Below are 21,089 nucleotides of genomic sequence, written 5' to 3'. Positions count from 1 at the left end.
TTAATACATGTTATTGGGTGTAACGATAATCGAATATAAAAAGTAAAACACAGCCTAATTTTTAGAAAGAATGAATTCGTTTACCAGAAGCGTAAATTGTGTTTAATAATGGAAATATTAAGCGGTTTAACGTACAGTTAGTCGTATCCTCTACTGGTGGGTGTTATCGTAATTCACCTTTATTCAGTGGGTATTTATTTTAATAAAAAATTCTAAGCACATGACAAATTATTTACTTTTGCAAAACTGATATGTGCTATAATCTAAGCATGTCGCTTCGGATCGGTATGTGTGAAGCACACAGGGAAGGTGTCCGCACTGCTGGTCGGAACCTTCAGCTGTCGGTCCCGGTTTCAGGAGGCAGAAAAAAACCTGACCGGATGTAGGTGGCGCCTTTCTTAACTGCACGCAATTGACCAGCTGTCAAGTCATTTTTTGCTGTTTTTTTTGTTGGTGTTCGTTCATCCTGATACATGAACATTTTACATATCAAATATTACGAAGTGAAAAGCTGGGATAGCGTTTGTTGGGGAAACTAGTTAGCCGTTTATTAATTATTGAAGCAGCTGTACCATTTAAAATCGAGTAATTACGTATTTGCCTGATACATCAGTTAAAAATTAACTGGTAAGTACAAACTGATATTTAATTGAAAAATACATATATACATACGTGATAATTCAAATGTGATAAGTACAACCTATTTATAAATTGTAATAAACCAAATCGTGATAAGGATGAACTGTTCTTAAATCAAATAATCTTTATAACCCAAGATATATACACACACATAATATTTCAAATAATTGATAACGAACTATTTAAAAAGAATCAGTAATAAACCAAATCGTAAAATCGAGCGACTGCCATAAAGCAATGCCGAGCGGAAATTACGTATTTTAGCGCATGCGTATTTCAAATTTGGTTTCTGGTCCAGATCAGGTAGTGAAGTACTGAGGCTTTGTCAAAACCAGCGGGATCATGCCTCCGGCTCATCGGTCACGAAGCCGCAGTGCGGAGCGTGTGACCGCCTCGAAGAGACGACGACCCAGTCGATCGGACAGCGGCAGTGACCGGAGTCGTTCCCGCGACCCAAGTCCCTCCGTCAAACTGGGCAAATCCGTCAAGGAGGAGCGCTGGTCTCGGTGGCCTGAAACCAGGGAACGATCCGCTGTGAGGTCTCACGTCGGGAGTCCACGGAGTCGCTCCAGGTCCAGAGAGAGGAGCGCCTGGTCTAGCCAGCGAGACGTAAGGCACGGCTACGGCTCTCGATTTGACCACTACGACAGAAGTGATGATGTTCTGCGGCAGAGGCAAGAAGCTTTCATCGCCAGGTGAGGACACGCTCTATTTTGGTGGCATATCATACTGGATTTGGAGAGTAAATTTAATTAATCGACAAAACGAATTCGGAATTCCATGCAATGTAGTGTACATAAATCATCTTTATGTGTGATGGAATGCATAGATAAGTGCCGTTTTGATCACTACCGTTCGGTGGAGCGATGCGCAAATGCAGCCGCCATCTTGGTACGGGGTAGTAGCTCCTTAGCGTGTCCACAATTAAAATCGCTGTAAATCACCGAATTTTAAACCAAATTTCAAACGGTTAGACATGCTACGAATGTCAGGCGTGTATTCATAATGCAGAATACTTTGTCAAATTAAAAGTGATGGTTTTCATATTTATGATCGAATTTAGAGAGTAAATAGTCCTCCTATTTCTATTCTATTATGATCTTTCATTAAAACTTCTATAAGCTGCACGAAAGTCCCGCATCTTCCATTTGTGGCGTATACTGGACAGAATCCCGTCACAAGATGGCGGCGATATTTACGCATGTTTTACTGTTTTCTCCAATTGATTCGACCTTTCGTCGACTTTTGCAGTCAATATACAAATAATGTCTTCTTGTAGGCGGCTTGTTTCTTTTCTCATTTTTGGAATTATTAGGAGGAGGTGGAAGTTTCACTGACATGTTAGGGCAGAGTCACAGTCACCACCTTCAGCGGCTTTGCCCACACGAGTACTAAGTGAGTACTGAGTAATTACTGAGTGACACATTTATCTGATTTCAATCTCCAGGCGTCTGCAGGAGCGGGAGAGAATTGGGGAGCTGGGGTGTCCAGAAGTCTGGGGTTTTTCCCCAAGAGTCCGGGAACCTGAGTAAGTAGATGCTTGTTTATAAACGTGTAAATACGATATACAAACACTAACAAAGTGTTAATGAGTTGTTTTTTGCAAAGTGGCTTCTGTGCACTGAGGGACACCATGCGCGAGAGTCGGCGGTAGTTGTGAATTCCATTGAGGTTTGCAGGTCCTCCATTGTCATTGTTTTTCTTTGTAGTTCGGATGAGCACACTCCTGTGGAGGAGATAAAAGGTGGCAGCTCCGACTCAAGCTCAGAAGGTGAGTCTGAGACGTCAGGGGCTGCGTTGGTTTCTGGGCCGTGCTGTGAGCAGACTTGTGGTGCGGCTTTGACAGATTTCTGGCCGGACCCTCAATTGCAGAGCATCCATGGTAGAGTAATCGAAGCCCCTGCGTCATTGTAGATGAGAAGAAAAAGAAGAAGAAGAAGAAGAAGCGGTCCAAGAAGAAGAAGAAGCACAGGAAGAACTCTGAAGACAGCGAGTTAGAGAGTGAATCCGATGGTACTTTGACCACTGCCCAGTCTCTGCTTAAGGCCCAGCAATCTCTCTGGTCTGCTAACGTCTGTGTTTTCGTTTTGTAGAAGAGGAAATCAAAAGGAAAAAGAAGAAGAAGAAAGGCAAGAAGTAAGCCTAGCCTTTGCTGTCCACAGTAACTCATCGACATACATCTTAAGAACCTCGACTTTACCGTTTCTGCCATGACCTTTGCCCTCCAGGAAGAAGTCCAAGAAGAAGAGGAGCAAAAAAAGCCATAAGCCATCCAGTGACTCCAGCAGTGACGGCTCCGAAGAGGAAGAGGAGGACGACCTGAATGGGGAGTTGTGGGTTGAGAGAACCTGCACAGAGGGACACCTGGTGGGACCGGAGGCTCCACTGACGCACCTTTCACAAGATGACAAACCCCTCGAGTGAGTAGCTTCTGCTAGAGGAAGGCTCTGCTTAAGTGCTCCGCTTGGCCCAGAGATGCCCTCTCGGTTTCTTCTTTTTACAGCCCATAATGCACTGTGTCAGTCCTTCTGTAGCTGATGGGAACGCTTTGCTTTTGTGTTGCCAGCTTCGGCCACGCTCTGCTGCCTGGAGAGGGCGCAGCCATGGCAGAGTACGTGAAGGCTGGCAAGCGGATCCCCAGGAGAGGCGAAATCGGGCTGACCAGCGACCAGATCGCCGACTTTGAGAAGTCTGGCTTCGTTATGAGCGGCAGCAGGTATGGAAGCCCGTAGGAACCTCATTTATCACTGTGCTATTGAAGGCACGGAGGTGTGAACCATGACATGAACACTGGAAATGGGTAGGGTAAACCAATAGAGGGTGTTATAACAGGGGGTGACTTTAATTTGGCCCATAATTCTGTTACTGCCCACCCCCCACAGACATCGGCGCATGGAGGCTGTGCGTCTGAGAAAGGAGAACCAGATCTACAGTGCAGATGAGAAGAGGGCCCTAGCCTCCTTCAACCAGGAGGAGCGCAGGAAGAGGGAGAGCAAGATCCTGTCCAGCTTTCGGGAGATGGTCTACAGGAAGACCAAGGGCAAGGAGGAGAAGTGAGCCCACATTCCAGTGGAGTCTGTGTAAATATTTATTGAAAATAAAGTCAGCTGTTTTCTTCAGCATTTTGAGATGCTGGATCGTGTTTTCTGAGCGTCCACTCAGCATGCCCGTTGGTCTCTGATGAACAGAAGAAACCACTCGGACTAAAGCTCTTAAGTGAAATGGGCAGGATAACGGAGTGATCTATCAGGACGTCCAGTACAGAGAACAGGGGAGTATGTACAGAGTTGACATTTTTATTTTTGGGTTTCTACTTTTGTTTCTTCTTACTTTCTGGAGAAGGTTTGCTGCTGAGCTCTACGTGAGCAATAAGAGGACAGCAGTGTACAGGCAGCCCGTGTTTTTTCAGGTGTAGGAGCAGCATGAGATTTACAGCCTATTTTACTTTCATACTTTTACATTGAATATTGACGTTGCATTATGGTTACTGTAAGAAGAGCAAAACTTTGGATTTTTTTGTCGCTTGAATATTTGCTGATTGTTTAGATTGCATTGGCCTTTTGTTACAGGCCAAGTACCTAGAAAGGGTGATGAAGTCAGATCTTTCCAGAGTTCATTTCTTAAGCTTTCTTGCAAAAGCATAATATCACTGTAAAACCTTTGCTTGAAAAGGATGCCTTTTCTTGTGTATGAAATTTTAAATAAAAAATAAAATGTATCACTCTGTGTGGTAAATCAATATTTCAGCACTTAATTGCAGATGTAAAATCCTTTTTTTAAATGTCAAGCATATGGAGCTCCTTGGGTGTCATGGTAGAAAAAAAAAATATGATTATATAAAGGATAATATTTTTTCTGCCATGACACCTAATCGGTTTTGTAAAAGTAGGATGACTGCTGGTGACTGATGCCCACATCCCAAAGTTCACTGGTTAACAGACCTGCCTTTCAAAGGCACTGGAGAGACCCACTGCTTGTAAGGAGGGATCCAGGTAGAGCCACTGGAGGGGGGAGAGGTCTGTGCCCTGGCTTGGCTCTTCTTCTTGGAGGATTGTGGGTAGCTGAATTCCCACAGGCCTGAATGGTGTGCAGCCCATAGTCAGATTTGATGGTACAAAGCGGCCGATTGGTCCATTACAGCAGTGGCTGAGAGGTGAGTGTAGCTCTTCTTATGGAATCAGGTAGTCAAGGGTTCAAACAGTGTAGCTGATGGAACCCTATTGTTTTTGTTACTTGTTACTCTTCTGTGCTGATTATAGACCTTGCTGGTTTTTTCCCCAGAGACACTTTATTCATTTATCATCGATCCAAACCACTACTATCTTTTCTAACGTCCTCAGTCTATATTATTATTCCCTCAGTTCTCCTTTTGCCCAGACTGAAAGGGCTTTAGAGAATTTTGAGACATTATTTCCTTGCAGACAAGACAGCATCTGCTCATCCTATCTTAATTGATTCAGGAGATTTCTCAGGTTTGAATACAGAAGAGCACCGTGTTAAACAAAAAAATGTCAAGGCGCAATTATTACAGGACCCTGATCAGATTTCACACGTTTAGCAAAACGAGAGCAAACTCTCCATAAACGGCACAATATAAGAGACAAGGTCAGTCGGTAAACCTGAAGAGCTGCATCCTCTACAAGGAACCCATGTCTACCTCTTGTACTGTGGGTGATGGCAATTTCAAAGTGAGCTGTGCTACGCTGCGGCTGTTTAAAGGAAAAGCTTCATCAGCCCACCTATACCAGGGCCCACTGGTACTGAGACTCATGTTAGCCAAGCAATACAGGGGAACCACACATAAAAACAGGAATGTCTGCTGCAGTGCATCCTTCATACCAGCCACTCCTCCACTACAACATCCCTGCCTGTACAATATCATACAACACACTGATACAGATCACCGTCGGTGTGGAGAAGCACGTGTTTGGAGCCTTTTGCGCTCTGCTGTCCTGTAACAGTAACGCAACGTGAGGTCGGTGTTAGGCAACCGGACACTGCTGCTCATTTGTCTCTCTTGCATATTTAGTAACTAATATGTGCCTCGATGTTACATTGAATCTTGTATCCGGGCTCTGGAAGGTATCTTGCTGGTATACCGATAGTACAGTGAGCAGAACTGTGGCTCTTACGCACAACTGCACAACACACTGTAACTTTCAGCAAAGCTTATATCTGCCACACAGCAAAACTATCATATTTACGCAGTAATAAAAACACACCAAACAGATTTAAACAAGTTTAATATACATTAAATAACCAGCCACTTGTGTATCATGACAGGAAACTCGGGGTCTTCAATGAATGTTTTCCAGTCCCTGTGTAAAAATGAAGACGTGAATTTTTGCTAGTCAATGAAATAAAATAGGGTTAAGCATAGAAAAACAGGGCACTTTAATTAATTGCCAGATTCCTTAAACTATATGCAAGTGTAACAGTATAATCGCTACACATTTTTTACAATGTCCAAAGTGTTGAAAATTCATGTTCTTTACCTTGGACACATAATGCTTTCCAACTCCAGAAACTCTCTTGTCTCTCTCCATCAGGTAATACTGATAAGGGACTCGTGCGATTCTCTTTTCCTGCATAAAGAACACGGTCACGGCTTGTAAACTGAATCACATGACACGTATACAAATAAAATTAAATAATCACCCAGCCGAAAACAAGCAGAGCCTCTTTGGAAGCAAACGGTGTAGAGGCTACTGAAGCGGCAGATAAACAGAGCAGAGGCGGAGCTCACCTTCCCCCCGTTCGTGAATTTGTGGATCTGCGCTGTGGCGACGCCCGGAATGATGAGACAGGCGGTCATGATAGCGAAACCAGGTAGGATTTCGTACCACATGATTGTAATGGAGTTAAAGATCTAGACAGCGATGAAATAACAGCCTAAATTCCCATAAGCGACCACCGAAATCCTCTACCTCGTCCTAAGAGGATGACGGTCATTCGGAACTCATATTACGCCACTTCCGTTTCAAAGTGAGCGCTGTCAGCAAATATTGCGTTAAAAATGACAGCGCCACCTGCAGTCGCCTCCCGGTTTTTGGGTGAAGCCAAGTAGGTTATGGCTACGCGTTTTATACGAGTTTGAATGCGAATTCTATTTTTGGATGAAGGGGTCGCATAAGTAGTCCGCTCTATAGGAAGAAACTGTAGTATTCTCCCAGCTCTCCTCTCCGATCATGATGCTGTTGAATTATCAAACTCCAATAATAGGCATAATTATTTTAAGGGCTATTAGAATCTCAGTGTTTTAAGTCATATGTATTACCGTCTTGCAGTCATTAACATTATTCATAAATATGTAACTTAAAGAAATGTATCCACCCGTTCAACATGGGAATTACTTAAAAATGAATGTAGAAATTTGTCAATTAAATATTGGCATAATGCTTCTAAATTAATATCTAAACAATTTGAAGATATCTTAAGATAATTAAATGCCCTTTTGGGTAAGTTCTCTCTTGACGAGATTGAATCAAATATAATATAAATACAGCATTAAAAGAAAAGTTACATAACACACACACATATATACACGGAGAAAGCTAAAGGGGACTTTGTTAGATCGAGGGCTAAATGGCTACAACTTGGATGGAAAAAATGCAGCTTATTTCTTTAGCTTGGAGAAGAACTGTCTTTAACTGTCTTTACAGAAACTGAACTCTTTCTCCTGATAGAAAAACTATTAGTACCTTTGTTTCGGTTTTTACTTAAAGCTATATTGACCATCTTTTAGTTCATATTATTGTCTGATTTTGGATTTGTTAGTTTACAATTATCTGATTGATGACGGGGCTATGATTTTACTCCTAGATTTCTATAGTGTTCCGTTCAATTGAACATGGATTCACATATCAGGCGTTGGACAACTTTGGCTTTGGTACCTCTTTTATTAACAAGGTTCAAACTATATCCAGTGATATTAGGAGCAGTATATTGCTTTGGCTGAAGGCCCTTCCAGAAGGCTTCTTCTTAGCAGGAGAATTCACCAGGGGTGTCCAGAAGTATTGAACCTTTTCACTGTACATTGTACTGACTCTGATGGTATCTGAATTGGGAAGAAATTCACATCAATAAGTCAATTAGTGGACGATTCCTGTATCTTCCTGAGTAATGAAGGACAGATTCCACTTGTTCTGGATGAATTAACTGTTTTCTAAAGCATCCGGTCTTATAGTCAATAGAAACAAATGTGAAATTTTACCAATACACAACTGCAACAGTTAATCTTTTGAGTGGAAGTAAAATACTGTGAGATACTTTGGAATCTTGATTAGTAAATCAAAGTCGGGTATCACTAATAACAATATCATACCCTGTCCTTTCGACAAGAAAGCCATATCTGCCACTGACAACTCCACACAGAAGGGACCCGAGATCAAACCCAGAACCTTCTTACTGTGAGGCAGCAGTGCTACGTCTGTATAAATTATAGTCAGCTCACTATATATTTTTTCTTATAGTGATTCATAAAATATTACACAAATATTATCCTTGTGATTACTTTTTGGCTAAATTCAGGGACATTACACATTACATTACACATTTTCGAAGAATCTACTTTTTGGATGTTCTCATCCACAGGCTTTCTGGCATTAGATTTCTCTGCTTGTTTTTAAGGTGTTTGGTCAATTGTTTAATATTTAAAAAATCATATGGTCCTTTACTGCCATCTAATTTCGATGACGGACGTATTGACGAAAAGTCTCGTGTCTACTGGGCAAGTTAACCCCAACTTTATCTTATTTTGCCAGGAGATAGTATTATTATTTTTTTTATTTTTCTGCAATAAATTTCTAATAAGGATATACACTGAACAAAAATATAAACGCAACACTCTTGTTTCTGCTCCCATGTTTATTGGGGGTCTGGGGACTCAGAACCGGTCAGTATCTGGTGTGACCACCATTTGCCTCATGCAATGCAACACATCTTCTTCGCATAGAGTTTATCAGATTGTCAATTGTGGCCTGTGGAATGTTGGTCCACTCCTCTTCAATGGCTGTGCGAAGTTGTTGGATATTAGTGGGAACTGGTACACGCTGTCGTATACGCCGGTCAAGCACATCCCAAACATGCTCAACGGGTGACATGTCCGGTGAGTATGCTGGCCATGCAAGAACTGGGACATTTTCAGCTTCCAAGAACTGTGTACAGATCCTTGCAACATGGGGCCGTGCATTATCTTGCTGAAACCTGAGGTGATGTTCATGGATGTATGGCACAACAATGGGCCTCAGGATCTCATCACGATATCTCTGTGCATTCAAAATGCCATCAATAAAATGCACCCGTGTTCTTCGTCCATAACAGATGCCTGCCCATACCATAACCCCACCACCACCATGGGCCACTCGATCCACAACATTGACATCAGCAAAGCGCTCACCCACACGACGCCGCACACGCTGTCTGCCATCTGCCCTGAACAATGCAAACCGAGATTCATCCGTGAAGAGAACACCTCTCCAACGTGCCAGACGCCATCGAATGTGCGCATTTGCCCACTCAAGTCTGTTACGGCGACAAGCTGGAGTCAGGTCAAGACCCCGATGAGGACGACGAGCATGCAGTTGAGCTTCCCTGAGACGGTTTCTGACAGTTTGTGCAGAAAGTGTTTGGTTATGCAAACCAATTGTTTCAGCAGCTGTCTGAGTGGCTGGTCTCAGACGATCTTGGAGGTGAACCTGCTGGATGTGGAGGTCCTGGGCTGGTGTGGTTACACGTGGTCTGCGGTTGTGAGGCCGGTTGGATGTACTGCCATATTCTCTGAAACGCCTTTGGAGACGGCTTATGGTTGAGAAATGAACATTCAATGCACGAGCAACAGATCTGGTTGACATTCCTGCTGTCCGCATGCCAATTGCACGCTCCCTCAATGCTTGTGGCATCTGTGGCATTTTGCTGTGAGACAAAACTGCACATTCCAGGGTGGCCTTTTATTGTGGGCAGTATAAGGTACACCTGTGCACTACCCATGATGTCAGATCAGCATCTTGATGTGGCACACCTGTGAGGTGGGATGGATTATGTCAGCAAAGCAGAAGTGCTCACTATCACACATTTAGACTGATTTGTGAGAAATGTTTGAGAGAAATGGTAATATTGTGTATCTGGAATGCATTTTAGATCTTTAAGTCCATCTCATGAAAAATGGGAGCAAAAACAAAAGTGTTGCGTTTATATTTTTGTTCAGTGTAAGAACACCCCAGATATTAGAAAAAACTATTTGTTGAATAGAGAACGTATTTTAGATAATTCTTTTATTATTTTATTTAGATAATTCTCGGTGCTCATCATTGTCCCTGTGTTATCGTGATGTTTCTGTTTATTGCTTACCTGCTGAGTCTGTCGGTTGGTGTATTCCTTGTGGTATACATTTTTTGTTGTGTTGTATCACACGCATTGTATACTGAACTATACCTGTTCAATAAAAACAAGTTCTTGAACTAGTAAACCGGAAACTATAAGCCAATATGCATTAAATAACCAATAATACTCACGACCAAATAATATCTATTAATTATTCAGCATGTCATGCTTACGCTTAAAATACAACGTAATCTGTGCTTCACCAAATAAAATCATTCAGACAAAATACACGTAATGAAACAGCAGCTTCCCTCACATTCTAACGTCTCGACTAATTTGGTGACGTTTCCGGTGATATAAACACTTCCGGTCTTCCGGTCTGAATGGCCAATCAGATGCGACTCTCGCCTGTTGCCACGATTAAAAAAACAGTAACCGACAGAAAAAAAAGAAAAATATATACAAGAAAGTTGAGGCGTAGCGCGGCGCGGCGCGAAATATCTGTTGAAAAGCGAGTTTAACCATGATGGAGGACAAGGAGAACACCCGGCCACGGGAGAAGAAAGTGGTTGAAATTCGGTGTGACGACAGCGAGAAGCTTGAGAAGCCCAACAAGGAGAAAAAAGAAACCATGACAAAGGTAGCGAGCGGCGGCCTTGTGGCCCAGGCCTCGGGCGTGCGCTCCTCCCCGTGCGGTACCGACCAGTTACTGCTTAGTAACATGCTGCAGAAGAGCTTGGCCGCCCTGATCGGGAGAAATATTGCGCGTCGCTGTTCCGCAGACTAACCTCTCCCTTCACTTGTAGATTGTGATCCGGAGGCTGCCGCCCAGTCTGACGAAGGAACAGCTGGAGGAGCAGTTGCAGCCCCTTCCCGAGGTGGACTACCTGGAGTTCTTCTCCAACGACACCAGGTACTCGGCAGTCACGGAAGCCAGTTGAGAGAGAGAATGAGAGCGACCGCGGCCTGCCCACAAGCTGACTTTGGTGTTTTGATTGACCCAAACAGCATGTACCCCCACCTTTTCTCAAGAGCCTACATCAATTTCAAGAATCAGGATGACATTGTCCTATTCCGAGACCGCTTCGATGGATATGTGTTCGTTGACAACAGAGGTGTGGTCCGCGATGTTTGTTTACATCCATTTTCTTAATGCCGTCTTCCTCCTTTTTCCAGTGCTGTGACTGTTTTGTTGGTTGTTGAACAGGGCAGGAATATCCGGCCATCGTGGAGTTTGCGCCGTTCCAGAAAACTGCCAAAAAGAGAAGCAAGAAGAAAGACGCCAAGGCGGGCACCATCGATGAAGGTAACAGTCTGGAGATGCTTTACTCAGACCCACACTGCATCCTAGCTAACAGGCGTATCCAGAAGTACATGTGCTTCCCCTCTCCATCAATAGATGCTGATTACAAGAAGTTCTTGGAGAACTACAACAGAGATGATGAGAAGTTCACCTCCACCCCTGAAACGCTGCTCGAGGAAATCGAGGCCAAAACAAAGGAATTTGGGGGTGTGTGTTTACAAATGGAGTGAGCACACTTGCAAACAAATCACCTGCTTAAGAAATGACCAAATTGTTTTTGATGTGTTGAGAGGATGTTTTAGTGTACGTAATTTCTCTCCCCAGCTAAAAAGACAACTCCTCTTCTGGACTTTTTGAAAAACAAACAGGTAATCTGCTTTTGTAAGCCCCTTTTATGGGTTGCATAAGTTACTTCCACCTCACATATAAAATGCTGCTGCTGAAGGTTCATATAGGCCCTGGTTGTGACCTGAGTTTCTCATTTTCAGAGGATTCGTGAAGAGAAGAAGGAGGAGAGGCGGAAGAGGGAGCTGGAGCGCAAGCGTCTCCGTGACGAGGAGCGACGCAAGTGGAGAGAAGAGGACCGAAGAAAGCGCAAGGAGGCAGAGAAGCAGAAGAAAGGGGAGAAAAATGTAGACAGAGAGCGGGAAGAGGGCAAGGAGGAGCCCAAGATCAAGGTATGGAAGTTGGAGGTGCCCCTCTCTCTGCAGAAACTTACTAGGGTCCAGGGCTGTGTATTTGAAGGGCCTTTCTCTTCCCTAGCTTTTGAGGAAACCTGAGAAAGGAGATGATGCCGAGACAGAGTCCAGGGCCAAAGACAAGCCGAAGAAGAGTGAGGACAGGTCTTCTGGTATGGAGTTTAAGAAACGGCCAAATGGTGAAAACCGCGAGGACCGAGGGAGACGGTAAGTGATTTCCATTCACACAGAATTTCACATTTGAGCTCCTAACTCGGTACTCCGCCTTGCACGGTTCACTGTCTTGTATATAAAGCAGGCAGGATGAGGATGGGCGGAAGGAACACCGGGATTGGGACATGGAACGGGAACGTGAGCGCCGCCAGAGGGAGAAAGAGCGGATCATCAGGCGGCAGGAGGAGGAGAGGAGGAAGAAGAGGGAGCGCTACGAGACTGAGAACTCCTTCCGCAAGAGAGATGAGGATACAAAGAAGGAGAAGGATCGCAGCTGGGAAAAGAGGAAGAACGAGAATGGCGCAGAGCTGGGCACACATATCGAAAAAGCAGAGAGGTCTGCCAGAGATGATCGAAAGGAGGACAGCTCCAAAAGGGACCGCGTGAGGAATAAGGTATCACCTTTCTGGATGTCTGTCGCCGGGCCACTTAGCGCGAGTTTCTGTCCAGTTCAGTCTGTCTTGCCCATTGCTGCTTGTCCTCCCTTGTGTTTAGTAACTTGTTTGCACATGCAGGACCGGCCTGCCATTCAGCTTTACCAGCCAGGCGTCCGAAGCCGTAATCGGGCAGGTGGGATCGACGCCCAGGCCGGGGAGAGGAAGGCAGAGAGCCAGACCAAGAACACCCAGGAGAAAGGAGAGGAGTGATCAGGCCACTGAGAGAGCATACAGAGGAGACAAGCGAGGCAAGCATGGGACGCAGCCTGTGAGGACGACTGCAGAAGTCGAGCCATCCCTCGCTCCTCGCCACTCCCTCCACCGGGGAAGCACAGACGAGAGCCTGCCGTCTTCCAGTGCCTGAAATGCTTCCCTGGCTTTTGTCAATGGTGTCGGGGGAAGCAGATATTAAGGGCTCAGCAACATGGGCACAGTAACGAGATGCCAAACTGCAGGACCAAGCAAACCAAAAGTGACCTTAAATCACGCATGAAGGCTATGGCTGTACTCTGCACTAACATAGCTCTGGGCTACACATGCTGCATCCAGATGGCTTCCATGCTGAGCAGCACACACGACCTTCACCAGACCCCTCCCACTGCAATATTCTTTTCTCGCATTTATTCCATAACTGCATTCAGTTTAAGTTCCGCAATACAGGGGGCCAACCTCAGTTATTTAAAGCTGCAGCCTTTCAGGATTTGGGGAATACCCTCCCCAAATGGCAAATGAAATGCCAGGTGAATTACTGTCCAAAGAATGATTCTAGTAGAGCAGTGATGCCAGCCTGTTTTTGGCTTTCTGGGGGCCGCTGTTGGGCGGCTGCTTCGCTAAGGAATGCTAAAATGCTTTGTGCCAATTCTTTCTTAGCTATTTGAGGCTTTTCTGTATGTTTTTGGTTTGTTCACAACATGCTCACTTTTAGAGATTGTGGAGACTCGCTCTGTGCTGCCCTCTGGTGGTTAGTTTGTGACAAGGCCATGAATTGCTGCCAGTTTCCTGCAGTGAAGCATCCAGCTGTTTTTGTTTTCAGATGAGATGATAGTTGTACTGGAACTGAATCTTCCTTTAATCTTGTTAATGTTTCAGAGCCTTTCCGCATGGTCACCTGTGCTTGTGCACTTTCTGTTTGTCTACTACAAAATTTTAGGAGGGATGCAAAAAACTATTAAACACATTTGTTTTACCTGGTGTGTTTACATGCTTGTTGAACTGATAGATGCAGTTATATAGTCTGGTATATCAAAATATGAATTCTGAGCTGAGTGGAACTATTGATATACCTTTGTTCCAGCCATGAATATTCTGTTATTTGCCCAACCATTACCGTTTGAGGTGAAATTTTTACTAGTCATTTTAATAATATATATAACCAGATAATTAAAAGGAAGCAGTTGAAGATTGTTCTTCACGCAGAAATTACTCAAAAAGCATAGCAGGGTAATGGGGATAGAGAAAGATGGTACAAGAATCAAAACACAAGCAAAATGTACTAGACAAGTCCCAGAACCATTAAAGATGACCAGGCAAAGACGACATTTACTGCATAGTGTGACTCAATGGGCAGCAGTGTCTTAATGGTTAGGGAAGCGCACTTGTAGCTGAAAGATTGCTCGGTTTGAATCCCCGCCCAGCAAGGCTCCGCCCCCAAGCACTGCTCCCCAGCGCTGAATTAGCTGCCCCCTTCTATGTCACAAGGTCACATATGGGTTAAATGCAGAGGACACATTTCATTGTTGTACACTGTGCTGATCACCAAATTCTAATTCAGTAATAAGATCTTTGTGACAAAAAATGCTATGAGAATTAAAAAAAAAATTGTTGCCTGCTAGGGAAATGAAATTTCCAGCTATTCCAATGCTTAATAATGTCAGGAGTCCAGAGGAAACCAGTTTGTTAGTGTCGTCATCATCGCTAATAGAGAACATCAATTTAGTTGGCGTTTTTTTCTTCAAATTTCAATTAGATATTCAAGTACTTTGGTACCAGAAAGCTACGCATGCACTGGATAAGGACGCTGTCTCAGAGCAGTTAGGGGTGCACTAGTTCAAAAAGAGCACCTCAGCTTTCGATTAATTTCATACAAAAAAAAAAAAAACAATATCAAACCCCCTACACGTCTGGTGGTCTTGTTCCGCTTCCTGATGGTATGTGACTGTGTCGGGCAGGGGTGGCCAATCTTATCCGCAAAGTGCCGGTGTGTATGCGGGTTTTCGCTGCAGCTCCCTAATTAGGTTACTAATTAGATGACTGATTGGCTGAAGAGTCCTCACACCTGGGTTTTACCAGCTGACATACAGGTCACCTCAAACACCCGCATACACGCCGGCCCTTTGCGGATAAGATTGGCCACCCCTGGTGTAGGGAGTGCCACCGAGCCAGTAGGTGGCAGTAGCGTGTTTGCGCCGAAGGCACACGGCTATGAAAGGCTGGACACGCCCCCTTCGGAGCGTCCACGTTCGGTTCGTTACCCAGAATTCTCTCTCTCTCTCCGGCAGGCGCCATTGTGGTCGTAGGATTCTCGATCCGCTATGGTGAGAAAATATCGCCTAACATCCTCAGGTTCCTCGGCTCGCGCTGGTTAAACAGTGGCCTGAGTATAAAGTTTGTGTTTTATGGCGGGGGTCGGTACATGTATTTTCCGGATAAGGGAAATAAAAATGGAATATTAGTTAATTGAAAAATTGGGGGCTCGTGTACAGAAGAGCGACCACAGCTGTGTGTAAATAGACATGTTTACGGGTGCCGTTTGCGCCTTTAATGACTCGGCTTTTCGTTTAAAGCTGCAATATTCACGTTTCTCCAAACTTTCTCGTTAGTCGTCGCACAAGACTTTCCGGATCAAGCGCTTCCTGGCAAAGAAGCAGAAGCAGAACAGACCGATCCCACAGTGGATCAGGATGAAGACCGGCAACAAGATCAGGTAGGCCGCTGATGCCGTGGGGGAGGCCGAAGTCCGGTTGTTGTGGCTGCATGTCCAACGCAGGATGCAATTACAGTCCTTCATCGTGTGGAAGTACTGCCATTACCCTGCGGACAGTAAGAGGCTGCCGCGAAGTTACAGTGACCTGGCCGGTCAGCCGGACGGGATACTCTGCGGCAGTGACATATAAGAGAGCGGCGCTAGCCACGCTTTACTGTCCTTTAATTTAACTCTGCAAGTCTGTTCCTGAAACCAGACTCGTTTTGGTCAGGTTTCATACCGAATACGGGGAATGCAGTTCGGCAGTTTAACCCAGATGAGTCTGTCTTGTAGTATTGGAATTAACTATGTTCTACCAGAACCTATAATCACTGTACTTAGTACATTACTGTTAGTGAAGCAGCAATTCCAGGATCTTGCTAACAAGTCAAACCCCACATGGGGTACATTGCTCTTCAGGTAAATGTTTCAGTGTAAGAATGTCACATGGGAGTGACCATAGGCATAGTAATCGAGGGGAACAGGTACCCCCGCCCCCCCGGTATTTAGCTTGGATTGATTCATCCCCTCCAATAGCTAGGCCTTTATATGTCAATTGTCACCCCCCCCCCCATGAAACTCTCCCATATGCTGTCGAGAGTAATGCTGTGAAATGTAATTTCCTTTCTCCACAGATATAACTCCAAGAGGAGACACTGGAGGAGAACCAAGCTGGGACTGTAATCGCCCACCTCCTGCTCCCCAGCACCCCCCAGGCTCTCCTCCACTTTGTCGGGAGACGTTTGCACCCAGACCGGCAGAAAAGCCATGGCCATCCTGGGAGTGGTGTCTAATTTTTCTACAGATGTTGCTCGTCAGTTTGCCGACAATAAAGTGAGAAAGTGAGCAAACTGTGTGGTTTTTTTTTTTTTTTTTTTTTTTTTTAAAGACTGTCGGGGGGGCGTGACGTGCAGTAATGTGGTGCTCAGTCACGGCTTCGAGAGATTTATATGTAAATCTTTCTTTCTGGGTCTTATCAAGTGGTAAAGGGAGCATAAAATGGGGATGTTGAATTCATAATAGGTTCACACAAAGCCACGTGCTTCTGATGACCTTTAGGAGATATTGGTCCTTGGGTTGTATGTTTCTGTCTTACAAACTACCGCCAGGGTTAAGGAACCATGTGATTTCATCTGAGCTCTGACATGAAAATTCCATCACCAAGCTGCAGTGTAGCAGAGAGTATTTCACTGAATGTGAGTGAACTTGATTTCAGGCAGGTTAGTGGCACAAGTCAGAGTACCTGGATTTGAGTCTTACTGGGGTGGTGTGCAGCTGTATGGGGTGCAACTTTGGCTCAGCCACCTAAGCCTCTGTGTTTGGAATGTTGCTGGTTGCAGCCTTGGGGGAATAATCATCTATCTGGGCCCTTGAGTAAGAATCTTAGCTGCCAGCTAAAGGACCGGCTGACCCAGCCTTCTTGGTTGCATGTCACTTTGGGTAAAAGTGTCTGTTAAATAATATCAGTTTGATCTTCAATCCACAATCTCTGGGTCTTTTTAATTCCCAGTTCAAGTCTTGCTGGTTCTATGGCTTTTCTGATCACCCAGTGCAGCCTGTATTTAATTACTGCCAACAATCTTCAGGCACATGATGCTAACTGTGTGTCCATGGCGTCCCAAGTGGCTCGGTCACACCCAGAATTCCTTTCCGAAGCCATTTCCTCCATGGTAGCCTTACACAGGGGGATTGAACCACTTGTCACATTCCAGCCAGACCCCCATTTGTGCTCCATTTAGGATTGGTCCAAAAGATCATATGTGTGAATCAATTAAGGCCATGCTGTCTGTCTGTGATCTGTAATGCTCATTTTTGTATGTGTTAAGGATTTGAAATGTTCAGGTGAGATCCGAATACCATGTAACTTTCCTGTGCATCAAAGCACCTGTAGTTAAATAACGAATACCTACTGTTGGCTGGTTTATGGATTATGCAGCCCTTAGTTTTGTCTTAATACTTTATTAATTGAGGAATATATTTCAAAGAGGATAATTCTTAATTTAATGGAACTTCCAATTTATGCAGACAACAGCAGTACCAGTCGAAATGCAATGTCTTCTCACGTATTCCAAAATTTGTCCTGAGTAACGCCTCGCTCAAACGTGGAGAAACATTCTCCCCTTTGCTATGGTGGGAAATGTGCAAGTTTAAACACAAGACGCATGTAAAATGAAAAAGGCAGGAGGTCAGGTTATAAATAGGATGTGCTTAGATTAAATTTTTGCTTTTGATTAAATATTTTCCCAACATTTATTACTCCCTTCATTTAAGTCATTTAAAATCAAGCAACATAATTGTCCCTTTTTTTCAAGAAACATTTGCTGACATCCTTTTTTAAACATATACATATTGATTGATTAGTCAGAGCATGACTTAAAATCGACATTTTCATTACTCTGAGTTGAACCGCGGATACTGTTGCCAATATGCAGTATTGGGGCAAACAGCTTCTTCAAAGAGCCAAACCTCCACCAGTCATGAGTCCTGAAAAAGGAGTCTGTCTGCACTTTGTCGGCGGGGGGCTCCATTCTGGTGAGATTTGTGGCACATGAACTATTGTTGTTGGCATTTTGGTACCCGACTGTCTCAAAGAAAGACTCTGCCGCACCCAGCAGCTCCCTTATTTCCACCGAAGAGCTTCCCTTCAGGTACTGCCAAGCTCGTCTGCCGCTGTAGTCCATGGCCTCCACATCAGCGCCGAAGGCTCCCACCAGGAGCTTAATGACCATGTTCTGCCCGTGCATCGCAGCTATGTGGAGGGGTGTGAAGCCGCCACCCGCTTTCAGGTTCACGTTGACCGGAGAGCCCTCTTTCTCAGCATATCTCAGGAGCTTCACAAGGGTCTCGTACTTGCCGTACTTAGCTAACCAGTGAATAGCGGTAAAGCCGCTGATGAAGTCTTTTTTGGTCAGCAGGCTGAAATCCTCCGAAAGGTAATTCATGATGGTGTCGTAATTGCCGTCCACCACTGAGATCATCCAAGCGTGCTCTGTGGGATCCAGAGCCCAGAACGAGGTGCCGCTGTTGCCCTCTTCAGTGGTGTCGGATGGGAGGCTGTCCCACTCTTTGGAAGAGGGAGCGACGGAGTCTCTGGGTGACTCTAAGATGCTTCCGAAACCACTACTCAGATTATTACTCAAGAACAACTCCTTTAGGTATTTTTTGCGCATAGATGTAGTGAGCGATCCCTTCTCCGAGGCATCCCAACCGGGGTCGCTTACCTCCTTCTGCCGCTGTAATCTCAACCTGCGGACTGAGAGAGGCTGGGATGCGCGGACGCCAACCCTGAACCACTGTCCAGCAGGGCTGTCATTACTTTCTCTGACTCCCGTAGAGGCACAGGAGTCTCTCCGATCACCGTTAGTTGTCATGGATCCTGGCTCTTCCTCATCTTCCTCCTCTTCGACCAGAGACACGGGAGGAGGTGGAGTTAAATTGGAGCCGGACATCACGGAGATGTGGGCACTGTCATACGGCTTTGGGAGTTTCCGCCGCTCGCTCCTAGTTCCTTTAGTTTAAGATTTGCGATGCGATAATGGTGGTTTATTTTGCAATTGAGGAAATAGTTACACTGAGGCTTCCCTTAGCGGCCTCTTACTGCATTTTACCTCTGAAAATAACAAGACGAAAGAACAGCATGCATGACTGTTTTATAAGTATCAATCCATATATTTAACAATGCATTAAGGTAACTGTTTCCCACTGGAAATGAGCAAACGGACAGGCCTAATTTCCGAATTAAAGAACAAATATCAGACTTGAACAATAAAAACTATGCCCTGTGACATTTATTCTTGTAGTGCAGCTGTTATGATACAAGCCAACTATTGAGATATTTAAGTCTTCAAATATCAGTTCTTTAAATAAAATAAATAGCACCACCCATGAACCGCTCTTCCCCATTTCAACGGTTGCTTCCACTTTCGCCACAAAACAAATCGCAGCTCTGAATAATATAGTGGAAGAAATTACCCGAAGTATATAAATGTTACTACAAACGTAATTACTCCTGTTATTTTCATTACCCATTCCCAAAAACGCTAGCGTGGTATCACACCAACTTTAATAATTATTTAATATTTTTCCTTTTTTCATTAATAATGATCTTTTCCTCGTTCTCACCTGAGGAGAGCATGATCACCGATACAGGGAAGAGTCCTTCATTTTCCCATGATCAAAGCTTTTGCTACATCATTAAGAAATAAGCGCTCTTAAAATGAGTAGATAAAACGTTGCTTTTCCGTGTATAATCCCAGCTTGAAGTGTTGTGTCTTCCGAAGGCGATCTTCTCACTACAAGTTCCCTCTTTCTCCTTTTTATCTGTCCCTTTCTGTTCCCTCTCTCTCTCTCTTTTTCTTGCTCGAGTCACTAACACGAAGTTCAACTCCAGACCAATGCAACATGCGACGGCTTTGCAGTTTTCGCTGTTAATGAGTGGAAACGTCTCGAACGTCACAGCATTAGGTCACTTATAATATATCACCCATTAAAATGACTGCGCTGCGCCCTTGGACCAACAATAATGTGCGCCATGCAAAGTAACCAACTTCCTCACCGAAGGGGAAACCGTATCTGTACAATTTTGCAGCTGAATCCTGTCTTTGAAATAATTAAGTACAAAATAAATTATATTGCAATTAATAGCAAGTGCTTTTGCTATGACCTGTCATTACAATCTCCAGATCAACCTAACTATAAGACAACCTTCATGTTCCTGTCAGGACAGAAAAATAGAGCTGCATTTCATAATGAAAGAGTATGTTCCTATTTTTATGCTATCAGGGTCAGCTGTTGTTGCCCATGAAATGCCATTTGAAAGTGGTTAAGCATGCTTGTACAAGAATGAGAAGGACATCCACTCCCTGCCCTGCATTTACAGGAGACAACCTACCCATATGAACTACACGTCATACAGACACTCCCAAGGTTCACCTTCAGGCGGTAAAGGGTACTCGCTTATTCATTTTTTTTATTGTATATCCGACAATTTTGTTCAAGGTGATTTTTGAAGTTTGTGTTACAGTTAAAATTGACATCTTTATGAAGAACTGCAGGTCCATTTTCCGGTTTAAGATAATGGGAAATATCAGTGTGAGATATAAGCCTTTAACTCGGATTTTTCCCATTACCCCACGCCTGACAGTCCCTCCGTTTTTCAAGTCTGCTTTATGCCACACTGGCCTTCTTCCAGTATCAATCCACTCCCGGAAGATGCATATCAAAGGAAGCCTTTGGCACCCCCCGAACCCCCATCCGGTCATCCGATTGTTGGTCATGTCCAGACCCTCCTCATATTTTCTATGCTTACTCCATCACACCACTAAATGGAAATGTTTATGATGCATTTGGATTCCTGGCCATGTTCACACGATCGCGCGAGCTGCTCGGAGCGTCCGACAGTGTTTGCACGGCTTCTCGTCCCCATATTATTTATAAGGTTTAGAGAAATCTAGAGGTTTGACAAGTTTGCTTTAATAGTGTGATTTCCTTTCAAACTCAAGCATCCCAAAAAGAAC

At 44.3% G+C, this 21,089-nt stretch overlaps 5 protein-coding genes and 1 non-coding gene across 7 annotated transcripts; 4 read left to right on the top strand and 2 right to left on the bottom strand.

The window, feature by feature from the left end:
- Positions 1–418: 418 nt before the first annotated feature.
- On the top strand, positions 419–4,357 carry LOC125750792 (NFKB activating protein). The gene is made up of 9 exons (XM_049029047.1): positions 419–627; positions 938–1,334; positions 2,087–2,167; positions 2,349–2,410; positions 2,554–2,652; positions 2,733–2,775; positions 2,868–3,059; positions 3,206–3,355; positions 3,522–4,357. The coding sequence occupies exons 2-9, from the start codon at positions 982–984 to the stop codon at positions 3,694–3,696; spliced, it is 1,155 nt and encodes a 384-aa protein (XP_048885004.1). The 5' UTR covers positions 419–627; positions 938–981; the 3' UTR covers positions 3,697–4,357.
- A 1,508-nt stretch (positions 4,358–5,865) lies between these two features.
- On the bottom strand, positions 5,866–6,620 carry ndufa1 (NADH:ubiquinone oxidoreductase subunit A1). The gene is made up of 3 exons (XM_049029048.1): positions 6,386–6,620; positions 6,135–6,224; positions 5,866–5,957 (listed from the first exon to the last, which is right to left on the bottom strand). The coding sequence occupies exons 1-3, from the start codon at positions 6,485–6,487 to the stop codon at positions 5,937–5,939; spliced, it is 213 nt and encodes a 70-aa protein (XP_048885005.1). The 5' UTR covers positions 6,488–6,620; the 3' UTR covers positions 5,866–5,936.
- A 3,748-nt stretch (positions 6,621–10,368) lies between these two features.
- Positions 10,369–13,797, top strand: upf3b (UPF3B regulator of nonsense mediated mRNA decay). 2 transcript variants are annotated; one of them, XM_049028625.1, is made up of 10 exons: positions 10,369–10,600; positions 10,767–10,873; positions 10,969–11,075; positions 11,168–11,266; positions 11,360–11,470; positions 11,588–11,631; positions 11,752–11,940; positions 12,026–12,168; positions 12,260–12,569; positions 12,690–13,797. In XM_049028625.1, exons 1-10 carry the CDS (start codon positions 10,484–10,486, stop codon positions 12,819–12,821), a joined length of 1,359 nt encoding a protein of 452 aa, XP_048884582.1. In that variant the 5' UTR covers positions 10,369–10,483; the 3' UTR covers positions 12,822–13,797. The 2 variants fall into 2 exon arrangements, with proteins under 2 accessions (XP_048884582.1, XP_048884581.1); XM_049028624.1 differs by having other exon boundaries at positions 10,371–10,600; positions 12,257–12,569.
- Positions 13,798–14,986: 1,189 nt separating this feature from the next.
- Positions 14,987–16,424, top strand: rpl39 (ribosomal protein L39). Its single transcript, XM_049028628.1, has 3 exons — positions 14,987–15,145; positions 15,431–15,534; positions 16,209–16,424. Exons 1-3 carry the CDS (start codon positions 15,143–15,145, stop codon positions 16,255–16,257), a joined length of 156 nt encoding a protein of 51 aa, XP_048884585.1. The 5' UTR covers positions 14,987–15,142; the 3' UTR covers positions 16,258–16,424.
- LOC125751266 (small nucleolar RNA SNORA69) lies at positions 15,591–15,722 on the top strand. Its single transcript, XR_007400585.1, has one exon. It is a non-coding gene; the product is annotated as a small nucleolar RNA SNORA69 (small nucleolar RNA).
- A 1,088-nt stretch (positions 16,425–17,512) lies between the features above and the next one.
- Positions 17,513–20,734, bottom strand: sowahd (sosondowah ankyrin repeat domain family d). The gene is made up of 2 exons (XM_049028626.1): positions 19,696–20,734; positions 17,513–19,183 (listed from the first exon to the last, which is right to left on the bottom strand). The coding sequence occupies exon 2, from the start codon at positions 19,020–19,022 to the stop codon at positions 17,931–17,933; it is 1,092 nt and encodes a 363-aa protein (XP_048884583.1). The 5' UTR covers positions 19,023–19,183; positions 19,696–20,734; the 3' UTR covers positions 17,513–17,930.
- Positions 20,735–21,089: the final 355 nt, after the last annotated feature.

Source organism: Brienomyrus brachyistius, chromosome 10 (genome assembly GCF_023856365.1).
Source record: "Brienomyrus brachyistius isolate T26 chromosome 10, BBRACH_0.4, whole genome shotgun sequence".
Taxonomy (NCBI): domain Eukaryota; kingdom Metazoa; phylum Chordata; class Actinopteri; order Osteoglossiformes; family Mormyridae; genus Brienomyrus; species Brienomyrus brachyistius.
Note: the sequence above shows the minus strand (reverse complement) of the source record. Positions and strands in the feature narration are given on the sequence as shown.